Source organism: Sardina pilchardus, chromosome 15 (genome assembly GCF_963854185.1).
Source record: "Sardina pilchardus chromosome 15, fSarPil1.1, whole genome shotgun sequence".
Taxonomy (NCBI): Eukaryota; Metazoa; Chordata; class Actinopteri; order Clupeiformes; family Clupeidae; genus Sardina; species Sardina pilchardus.
The window spans coordinates 31531418-31543484 of NC_085008.1; the positions used below are offsets into that span (position 1 = coordinate 31531418).

Here is a 12067-nt window from a genome sequence, read left to right on the forward strand (position 1 = left end):
TCAGCACTGGGCCTCCACACCGTAATGCAGTCTCAGTCCAGGCTCTTATTGACTGAGCCGTCACAGGGGCTTCGATTGCTGGAACAAGCCTGGCGGGGGATAAGGGGATACTAATGCGAGCAGACAGGACCCCTCTGGGCCCTACGGGGAAAGGCCACAGGGATTCCTCGAAGGCCTCTGGGAGGGGGAGATGCTGGCCTTTTGAAGTCCTCTGTCCAGGCCAGAGGGCAGTTTTGGGACCGGTAAACACCTACAGCTGATCACGGGCCATGGGGAGTGGGAAGTCCTATGTTGAAAGCAACAACCTACGTTTTTAAAAAAAAATGAATAGAGGATTCCAATCTCCTGTCGAGAGAAAATTCCAGTTGTGAGCTTCTCCACTACCTAGTATAAACACAATGACCATTTTCTTTTCCAACCTTAAACTAAAAAGAGAGTTCCTGAAAGAAACTGAGCTGCCATCAAGCTCAGTTTAGCCCATTAGCTTCCAGAGTGTTCCGAGCTTTGGTCAATGCAGGCCATCTGTTCAATGTGGATTTGAGTGGCATTGGCTCCTTCCGCAAACAACTGCTCTGGAAGGCACACATCAACTCCTCACTTCACTCACAAAGCGCCAAACCGAGACATGCAGTCATTAAACCTTCTGACCTTGTTTCACACCATATGTGGTAGCTTGGGTTCAACAGAGTGGATATCAACCAGGGGGTTGTGGGTTGATAAATGCATTACCCATTGCCAAATGATGGGTGGCCTATTCATATGCAAAACATATTTCCAGTGTGGGGGAAGTAAACCTATTTCTTGGCTGTACCATCCCCAAGCACTTTGTGTTGACAGTGAGCTATCTAGCCTATTGGATGTCTGAGAGCATTGCTGTCCTTTCCCCTGCCTTTTTCACTCTCTGCCTTTCTTTGCCCGTCTTCCTCTCTCTCTCCTGCTCTTTCTCTCGCTCTCTCTCTCTGACACACAAACACACACTTCTCCCTCAAAGGCCCTGGGACTCCCATGGCTCTGAGTGCTCCCTTTACAAAACACTCACCACTTGTTGGTTGTATTAAACTCTGAAAGGAGTTGTTCTGGCCCAGATCTCCAACCAAGAAAAATGCAGACCGCAGCAAACTTTAAGAATCATGTCAATTTTGGCCTTTGTAACAACTGAAAACAAACTGGCAAGTCATCACAAACATCTATCACCTAGCAAGGAGGGAGGGTTGGGGGGGGGGGGGGGGGGTTCCAGTTCATACTATTGAGTGGCACGATTTCTGTAAAATTCTATCATTAGTTCAAACAACCTAATTTATGTTGTTTATTTGTTGTTAAAGCTGAAGGCAAACATAATAGGCACTTGAGGCCGACATAAAAGAGTATTGGAAAATGTTTGTTGACTTCTATTACAGTCTCCACGTGACATAAGTGTTCACCCACCATCATGCCTTCCCTGGTCAGAGTGCTTTGTCTAGTTGGATATAAACTTTCCCTGGCTTCTCTGAACCTCCTGGGCTGGTCTGTCGGCTGGTCTTTTTCTTTGAATGGTACATACTGTATGTGTTGACAGGAAACAGGGCACAGTCGGCACATGACGCCTTGTAACGACACACAGTTTTTCCAAAAACGTCCTGAAGGAAATACAAGTCTACAGAATGGTAGCCAGTTCACAAGAGGATGTCAAAACCACAACAAACATAAACAAAAGACACAGCCAAGAGTAAGAAATGCAGGCAGATATGCCGGGATGGAATTATCTCTGTAGCAAATCTGTCTTAGTCTTTCCACTCCACAGTTTGTCTATGATGTTGGTGCGTACAAGGACTCTACCTATTCTCACTCCTCCCACACCGATTTGTTTCCAGTTCAACTCATAACTTGAATTCAAACTCCTACGCTATACTGATCATACACTAGCCACAAAAGCAAAACGGAAAACATTACGCATCACAGTTGATAAGCAAAAGTGGAAAAGATCGAGGCAACTGTTACATTATAGTGGTGCAACTAGGCTGTAATTCGCACTTTGATCATATCTGACCTTAAGGGTGAATGCGAGTCATCAGGGAAGGAAGAGGAACCAAGGAAAGTCGTAGGCTTTCATCCAATAATCATATCGCATTCACGCTCTTGTTCTAGAACCTCAAACCTTGCCTGTGGGTTCTACGGGCTTCAGCTTCAAGACAGAGGGAAACAGCAGCGAAGTTCCATTACAGTAACTTGAACCAACTGGACTCTTGCAGCAGCCCTGTCCTGACAGCACTGTTTGGCTGGGTGGGAGAGGGGCTTGCGGACAGTGGTCTGGTGCAGCTGGAGGAGCGCTGATGGGGAGAGCGAGGTGGAAATGCGCAGGACGACACAGCAGCAGAGGGGTCAACAGGGCCGAGCACTGCTCACTGCCCCAAACCAACTCAAGATCTGCCTCGCCAGGGTTCTCCCAGCCATCACATTACCACACACACACCACACACACACCACACACCCCACACACACCGCCTTAGAATTTGCAGTCAGTTAGAGCACAGATCCACTGAGTACTTTGGTGTAAAAAGGCTCAACGTTGCAGCACAAATCCAGCATTCTACTAAGACAATCCTAATGCAATTGAAGAACCTTGTCCAATTTAACAGGATTACTCTCAAAGGGCCCACAAATTACATGAGCTGTAGCCGGTTATCTTGGGGGGTTTCATTGTGCACTGTCCCTTAATGTACAAACTATGTGGTTATTTAATCAACAAATTAAGACTGAGTGATCAGTCATAAATAGACAGACGACAAGATTCATAGCTACAGTGACAGGTAAGAAAATAAAAAATATGAACGCAGAAGTCGATTTCACACACACACAAACACACACGCACACACGCACAGCTATTTTTCATTTACAATGCTCAATGTGCTGGCTTTTGACTATGCAAATGCTGTATAAAAGCGTATAAATGAGTGCCTCAGGTTCTTCAGAAGAAAACATACAGTAGCGTCTCCCCCTCACCAGCTGGCATGATGCGATGCATGGCGACCGACAGGAAGAAGATGGAGTCGCTGTAGTAGGCCCCAGAGCCGGCACTGAAGTGCTTCTGCATGGCCTCCACAATGGGGAAGAGCCTCTCCGTTAGGGCAGCCACGTCGTGGAACACCACCTGCAGTATCCATGGAGACAAATCAGTGGTGCTATACGGTAGCTGTCGACTGATAAGAGCTCACTGAATCTTGAGCTTTAGATTTCTTTAGGGCATGTCATAAACGAGAGGAGCTTGAGACAGGGACCATCACAACATCACTTTAAGAGAACATACAGAAACTATATGCTAGCTTTTCAAACCAACCCACTGATATCATTTGGGGAAGTGTTTTGTTTTCATTGCGAGTATGAAGACCATAGATATACATAGCCTATATAAATATGATGAGGACCATCTTAATACAAAGTTGACCTACTTACAGATTCACTAAAACAATCTTTTTTCTATCAGTGACAGAATATAAATAACAGATTCATTTCTGTTGAGCTAGTATCAAGGTTAAGTGGGTTAAAATGACACAAGACTTCATCATGTAATGTACTCCATGTGGAACTCATCTGCTTTCTGAGAAATCTGATTTCTTGGGAAATGAGAAATGAGACTGTTTGACACAGTCAAATAGTCAAATTAACTTGATAGTCCAAAAATATATTTTTAGACTAGTAGATTAACACATTACATAGTGTATGTCTATAGTAGTAGATGTATACGATATTATCATATACAGTGGGGAGAAAATGTATTTGATACCATGCTAAAGTTGCCTAAAAGGAAAATTATAAAATCATCATTTGACAATTGATCTTAATGCCTTAATTCAAAAAATGAGTAAAAATCAAACCGCTAAGGACACCAATATTCTTTGTGATTGAAGAATGTATCGTAAATAAATAAATGTTTTTCCTAAATGCTAGGGGGAAAGAAGTATTTGACCCCCTATGTAACCCTATGGGAATTTAACACATGGGGTTAACATAGGGGCATATTTTTAAAGGCCAGCTATTTCATGGATCCAGGATCCTGATGAAGTTCGATTGGTTCGATAACTCCACAGCATCACATACCCTTCACCATAGCTAGAGATTGGCATGGTGCTTTTTCCAGTAGGCCAATTAGCCTGTTTGATTTGCATTGAACTCAATGAGCATCAAACAGGCTAACAGGCCTACTGGAAAAAGCACCATGCCAATCTATGCTATGGTGAAGGGTATGTGATGATGTGGGGCTATTTTCATTCCAACGGCCAAGGGAACTTTATCAGGATGCATAATATCCTGGATCCATGAAATAGCTGGCCTTTAAAAATAAAAATATGCCTGCCCCTATGTTAACCCTATGTGTTAAATTCCCATAGGGTTACATAGGGGGTCAAATACTTCCTTCCCCTAGCATTTAGGAAGAACATTTATTTATTTACGATACATTCTTCAATCACAAAGAAAATTGGTGCACTTAGCGGTTTTATTTTTACTAATTTTTTTAATTAAGCCATTAAGATCAATTGTCAAATGATGATTTTATAATCCTCCTTTTAGGCAACTTTAGCATGGTATCAACTACATTTTCTCCCCACTGTATAGGTTAAGTGTCTGAGAAGTGAGAGCTGCCACATACAGCTTTAAGCTACAATTAGAACAACTGTTGTTACAGTAGATGTGCTGTGCCATTAAATTGCTCTACTTTGTGAAACAGAGGTAGAGATGTGAATTTGCATTGCTCTTTCAATATGATTACAAACGGTTAGGGATTGAATCCATGAACTGAAAATGAGAAAGAAAAAGTGAATAAATCAAACTGACATCATTCCACTGAAATCAACACAAAGTTACAGTATCTGAACAGAAAATGATGTAAGACAACCTATTATCTGAAACAAAGAGGTTGTGAATAACAGCTGAAAATACCAATTATATTACACTCTGCTTTCATTTAGAGAGACACTCTCAATCACCCCATGGGCCCTCTATGGGCCCTTAAACCCTAATCCCGAGCTCCAGCATAAGGATTTGCCAATGAAGCAGGAGCACCCATCAGATAATGTAGATCCCTCACCAGATTAGACAAAGAGGATTGGAGATAGGGTAACCACAGATTCCCATTAAATCTTTTATTCCAGAGGAAACAAATATGTTCAAGTGTGTCTCGGATTACCAGCCCCTTCCCCCATTAAAAAGCTTCGGAAAACGCTGCTGTGCAAAATATAAATTTGGGATTAGGCCAGTATGAGGATATCCATGCATATGGGCTTTCAAAATATTACTTAAATTCTTTAACACAAACATGGTCATGCTCAACAGTGGCACCTCCTCCATCACACTGAACCTCCATTCCCAACAGACCAGAAAAAAACTAAGCCATGCTTATTTATTTCGCTAAGTCCAAAAAGAGAAACTGCTAGCACCATACAACCATTCAATTTCTGCAAATAATGTGATGTCTGCCACACAGACACAAAAATCTGCAACGGCTCAAGGACCTGACAAAGAAAATCTAATCTGTTTTCTGTGATCCACATGATACAAGATCTAAAGAGGAATTATAAATAATGTACATGTTGGCTTGCATGTTGGTATCTTTTGCATTTTAAGGCTACCTTTGTGGCACTGCCATAACTTTGGTGTTGGCAACAAAAAAACAAGGATGTCGCAATAATGGATATAGCAATAAGCATCAGAAAGAACTGATCACACTGTGGAGATGACACTGCTGTGTATTTAGAAGAAAAAATGGTGTGGCTTTGAATGGAAAAGGGGGGGAAGGCTTAGAATGGAAAAATGACCACATGAGCCTCTATGAAAACAGCCCTGTCTGTGTGCAAGTCATGCTATCAGCAAGACATCCATCAGTAGCCATAGCGACAGCTGCCTCATGCCTCTTAAGAAGAGGGGGCAAGGATGTCCCAGTTTCCCTCTTTAGTTATGCCCTCCACCTTGATTTGGAGTGCCCTGTACAGCCACCAATGGGAGTTAATCTGAAGTGACACTCAGTGACAAAGTGGTGGTGAGCAGCCTCAGGATGCAGTCATTTTGGAAAGGGCCCAGAGAAGCCCCAGTAACAACAGGTCTCTGACTGCCAGCCAGGGAACATCAGTAAAAGCCTCTATCGAATGGACACAGGCGGTTCTACCAACTTCACTAATGGAGTGCAGGATGAGCGGGAAGGTTAAGCTTCTACTAGATATGTGATATGTGAAGCTCCATTCACACAGAGTACTGGGAAATAATGATTACTTGAGATAGAGGAGATTAATCATATAAAAGCCAGCTTCCTCTCTGGGTACAACCTAGGAACACTGTGAGGTGTCTGCACCCAATTCTCCAAGGAATACCAAGAAGTGTGAGGGTGAGGGGGGAGTCATGGATGAAGAATAAACGTTTTATAATAGATTAATTATTTAATACAGTGGGCTCTCAGGAAGCAAGAGCATTTGCTATTTGTGGAATAGCTTGACCTTGCTAATAATTGACTTATGCACGGTGGTCACCAGCATCTTAATAATAGGCTAGGTACTGACTGCCGGAAACCCTCCTGAGAGCCATAATAAAGGCCAGTTTGCATCTGTACTTAACAACTTCATATAAAGTTACCATGGAATAATGAATATATGTTAAAGCATAGGAGTCTTTTCATAAGAAAACTTTGCTATGAGTCCATTGTTGTTGACTCTTGACTGAAAAGAACCTGAGAACTTTGTGTCCATAAAAAAGAATCAAAAGATACAGCTTCTCAAATTCTAAATACACTGTGTGAATATACAATATAACAATATACAGTATAAACCATGAGTGTTTGAATGCAGAGTAAAACCTTATGCCTTCATCTGCATAAATCCCTCCCATCACACTCACTAGAGACCACGTGTCATCTGAAGTTAGGCTGCTACAACCAATCAGAGGTGGTGCATGAAGAGGAAGCCGAAGTTAAGCAAGGCTTCCTTTTTCCTGAGCAGCTGGGCACCTTGGCTCCTACTAACATGGAACAGAAGAGGGAGAGGGACAGTTGGGGGGAGGGCTGGGAGAGGGACAGTTGGGGGAGGGCTGGGAGAGGGTGGCTGGGTGTTTACAACCTAGAGGCCGCACACCTCTACAAATCCAAAAGGCATGTCTAGGCTTTAGATCAACAGATACTTTGATTACTGAATTACTGAAGCTAGGCAGGTGTGGGCTTGGTTAGGACTTGAATGGGAGAACTCCTTGGAAAAATGAGGTTGCTGGAAATGATGTTGTAGGGTGGTACTGGGTGGCACTCTTCCCTCTGATCAAAATCAATCCCAAAGCCCCACAGCAGTGACAGAGACACTGTACTGCAGGAGATACATACCGTCCTTCAGATGAGACACTGTACTGCAGGAGATACATACCGTCCTTCAGATGAGACACTAAACCGAGGTCCTGACACACTGTGGTGATTAAAGATCCCATGGCACTTATCATAAAGAGTAGGGGGTTCCCTGGTATCCTGGCTAAATTCCCAATCTGGCCCCCTAATCATCCCCCAGTGCAATTGGCTCACTCCCTCACTCTCCACCCCAAGCTGGTGTGTGGTTCTGCATTCTGGTGCATAATGGCTGCCATGCATCACCCAGGTGGCCCCCCCCCCCTCTCACCCTCATTGTGAAGGGCTTTGAGTGTTGAGAAAAGCACTATATAAATGTAACGTGTTGTTATAGGCAGAAAGCAAAACAGCTGCTGGGATGAACAATCAACTCAGGAGAGTAATATCAAGCCAAATCAGTTCTAAGCTTTCAACCCACCACCTTTAACCCTGATGGGTTACAGGGAAGGGTTGGTTTACAGGGAAGGGTTTTAAGCTTTAGTGTGTTGCATTTCTGTGTTGTATCCTGCATGCAAACTCAACCACTTGCAAAAGAAATGTCAAAGACAGCAATTTGTTTAAAAAATCAAAAATCAAGATACAAGGAGTAGTTCTAGGTCTATTGGGGGGGTTGGAATAAAATGCAGCCTGTAACTTTGGACTTAAATATCTTGTTCAGTTAAATCATAAAGGATGTCAAATCTGAAGCCTGGAGTTTGAACTCACCAGTAATGCGTGGGGGAAATGTGAAATGAAAACGCCATCCTACTGTGAACAATGGTAAATATAGTCTCCAAGAGCAGTGGAAACAAAATCGAAATGCTAAAATGCATAACCTACAACAGAGCATGTAAGAGCAAGTTACCGCCCACATGCTCGCAAATTACAGTACGCTCACTGTGGATATGTGTCTCCCTAATAAATGCATGGGGTCTGACTGCTGGTTTCAAAAATGTTCAGGTCACCAATTTCTATTCAATGATCAACATCAATAGTCCTGATCTTTTGTCCCTACCACTACATTACAAAATCATATAGACTGCTGAAAACAAACAAACTTGTTTCATCCAGTGTCTACTGGTAAATATTCATCCTGTTAGTGCATCCATCTGAAAACAACCCAGGGACTGTGGATTTTGAAATAAAAGTGGGATTAATCAGAATGCATTGGCAAGACAGTGGCACGTTTGGAGTGGATTACATCAAACAGGATGTCACTGTTAGCTCCACACTCTTCCTATAGTGTGCCGTATGTGTGCTGATCTGAGGGAGGGTGGATGGGTAAGAAAGGGCTGGATTATATGGATGGGTAATCTGCCACTCTGGCTCACTGCCACCTTTGCTAATCCACACAAACTGCCCCATAGATCAAGGCCTGAGCTAGGGATCAGCTCGAGCTAAAGCAAAGATGGCAGTCATGGACAGGGGCAGGGACAGTTGTTGTTTTAAAATGTTTCATCACAGTGTGTTGTCCCATGTAGCACGTGAATCTAGGAGTAATGCTAAGAAAACGTTCTAGCAATTGTGCTCTTGGTTATTTCTGTCCACAAGCAAATAGATTGGGATATCAAAGAGCACTGAGATCACTGGAGAAGAATAGAAGGACATTCTGGGATGTGGACACATTCCAGAGATACCTGTCCAAACTCCAAACAGAAAGCCAATGTGTTCTAATTCTGCCATTCCTGGCATCTTAATTGACCACTACTCCACAGCATCATGGCATTCTTTGCATAGCTGAGCGACCATGGTGAAACAAACCCATTCCTGTGCTTATGAGGGTATGAGCAAAAGAAACGGACAGGAAGATTTTACACAGGCCAATACTGCCCCCATGTGTTCATCAGGACTAGGCCTACCCTTCTCATATCCAAGACTGATACCATTTTCTCGACAATGTAGGCTAGAAAAGCGTGCACATATTATTTCCATATTAGTCACAGATACTTTGAGCATTGAAATGCGTAGTTCACAATTGTATAAGCCGACAACAAACAGCAATGTGAATTGTGACTCTACAGAGAGTGGATCAATGTGAATCTACAGTTCGGTATATCAAGTGGGATGGAAGGTGAAATACACTGCGTGGTCTGTCCAAGTAGCCTGCCTACGGGGATCATGGTTTCAGTGGAGATATAGAGATGTGTTGTCAGTAAAATACCTGGACCATTCTAAAGTCAATGGACGGTAGTGCCTTTATAAACAGCACTGCCATCTAAAACATAATGACGTCTTTTTTTTATATATATCATTATTTATTTATTTATTTGATTATTTATTTGACCTTCACTTAAGCAGGGGAAAAGAAGACATTGAGTTTGTTATTTCTTTTTAAAGTGTGCCCTGGCCAAGAGGTTGGCGCACAGAAAGAAGACAGAGAAAGTAAACCACCAGTGTGTGTTTGCGTATAAACTTTTTTGGGTCAGGCTGTAGGCTACCGTGTTGTCCCCCGTTAGGCAATGATCTACTCACCTCATACTTGAAGGAAGCATCCAGAAGCAGCTGGGGGAGCAACTGCTTGCCCAGCTCCTGGCTCGCCTCATCACTCACAAAGTGAAGGACGAGTACCTCCTCTTCCAGAAAGCGCCCGTGTTTGGCCATTGAACGCATCGCCACCTGGAATTTGGCCTGAAGGCCCCTGTTCTTGTCCACCTTCGTGAACATCATCAGTGCATGGTAATGCAGCATCTCCTCGGGCTGGTTGTGCGTCCTCTTCGCCCTACCTTCGCCTTCCCCAGCTGCCCCCACTTTTTCCTCGGCGTGCAACAACCTGGTGTCCAGCGACAGGTCGGCATCGTTGCGATTGGCGTTGTGGCTTGCCTGGGTCTGTTTGATACGCTTGGTCGTGCTGGAGAAATTCTGCCTCTCTGAGCCGAAATAATAGAATGCAACAACTGCCAAGGCAGCAGCAAGGAGGAGGACGATTTGGTAGGATCTGAAAGTACTGATCCTGCCCATTATGCCGGTAAATACACGCAGGGCACCCATTGCCCTAACATTAGAGGATCGATAGCGACTCAGCTATCTCGCTGACGCTTCTCGGAACCAGTTCGTAACTTCTATGGAGGGTCTCTAAACTCCTTTTACTGTCGTGTCGACAACGAAGAGACCAGTTGCTCAAACGGGGGAAATGTGTCACACTACTGTGACCATTCTGAGTTACAATCCAAAACAGTCTTATGTCAGCTAAGACTTATCGCAAACATTTTGGCTTAACCTCTGATCGTTCCCTTCCTTGGGCTACGATCTGAATAAATGAAATGTCAGTGTCACCGTAAACATTTCCATCGTGACATCAAATTTTGTTAAGATTAACAAACGATGATCACTGACCACCTAGCGTCCCCATGCTGACTATGTTTTGAATGATGACATGCGGTCAAATCTTGACATCCTGTCCAGTAAAATAGCTTGTACCTCACTACATTATGGTGACATTAGCGGAAATGTACCATGTATCTTTGGTTATGCACAAACGTTGCTAGGTTTCGTGTTGCATCATGATAGGCTATATCAAACTTCAGCTAACGTACACCGAAGAGAGTAGACCAGACACGTACGAGCGCCTAAAACAACTGTGAAGTATCTGAAGCTGAGAAAAGTTCTTCCGGGTCAGAATGGACTCTGTGAACCGCTGTGAACCTATGCTTTGAACTCGTCCGCTGGAGTGAAGAGAACTATAGGCCTGTATAATAAATTATATAAAGATCATCAATCTAATTGCATATGGACAAATGCAATATGCTATATATTTATAGGTTGCTTTGCACAACAATTTCTTTAATTGTGTCAAAATAAAAGTCCTGAAACGACTACATATGTGCACTGTGACATATCACATACTCAATTGTAGGACATATTATCATGAGTGGTTTTGTCATATTATTGTTTATTATATTATATGTTGTGTTTTAATGATAGTGATAAGATTACAGCCTTATTTGTATTTTCATGATCACAGGCACAGGGACATTTTCACATACAATCAATATAGTAGGTAGGCTGAGGCTACAACAAAATTCAACATAATGAGTCATTTAAAAAGAGATAACAAACTCAATGTGTTCTTTCCCCCTGCTTAACTAAAGGAAATAAAAAGTAAGATGACAGTGCTAGCTGTTTATAAAGTCACTGTAAACTCTCCATTAAACCCAGTGTGTATCAGGATTAACCTTTGACTTTATAATGGTCCAGGTATTTTGCTGACAACAGGCGCGTTCAAGTTGGCTGCGCAGCACAAAAACTGCGCAGCACAAGATGCACGTGGTTAAAAATCTGTCCACGATGGTCTAGATGGGCGTGTTTTCGACTCGGCAGTCGGTATCACATGGCCTCAACTTATCGCGGGAGCAAGGCGTGGCCAGGCGGCTGCTCCGCAAAAGAGCAGCCGGTCTGGAGGTACTGCGGAGAGCAGCGGAGCCTAGACCCTGCCTTCATGACGTCAGGTCTTTGCCCTAATTGGCTTTTACATCCCTGACGTGTGTGCAGGTGTTTAGATGCCTCCCCATATCCACAAGAGTCCGTGCGGGTCCGTGCCTCGTGATTCGTCACATGGTCAAGTCTAGCCAAGTCTACACTACGGGAAGTAGAGAGTGTACAACTTCATAGCAGCGTTTGCATCCCCGCCCCTGCTGCCACCGGCAGCTCTCGTTGCTGCAAAAGGTCATTTGGAGTTGAACTTGAACACGGCTAACATATTTCCATATCTCCACTGAAACCATGACCCCTGTAGGCAGGGTGTCC

At 43.5% G+C, this 12067-nt stretch overlaps 1 protein-coding gene across 1 annotated transcript in view; it reads right to left on the reverse strand.

The window, feature by feature from the left end:
* xxylt1 (xyloside xylosyltransferase 1) overlaps window positions 1-10884 on the reverse strand; it is a 37464-nt gene extending 26580 nt beyond the window's left edge. Inside the window, exons 1-2 of the mRNA XM_062556385.1 lie at window positions 9797-10884; window positions 2980-3127 (exon numbers count right to left, since the gene is read on the reverse strand). Coding sequence (XP_062412369.1) covers window positions 2980-3127; window positions 9797-10312 — 664 coding nt within the window. The 5' untranslated portion in view covers window positions 10313-10884. The remainder of the gene's footprint in view (window positions 1-2979; window positions 3128-9796) is intronic.
* Between the last annotated feature and the right edge of the window lie 1183 nt (window positions 10885-12067).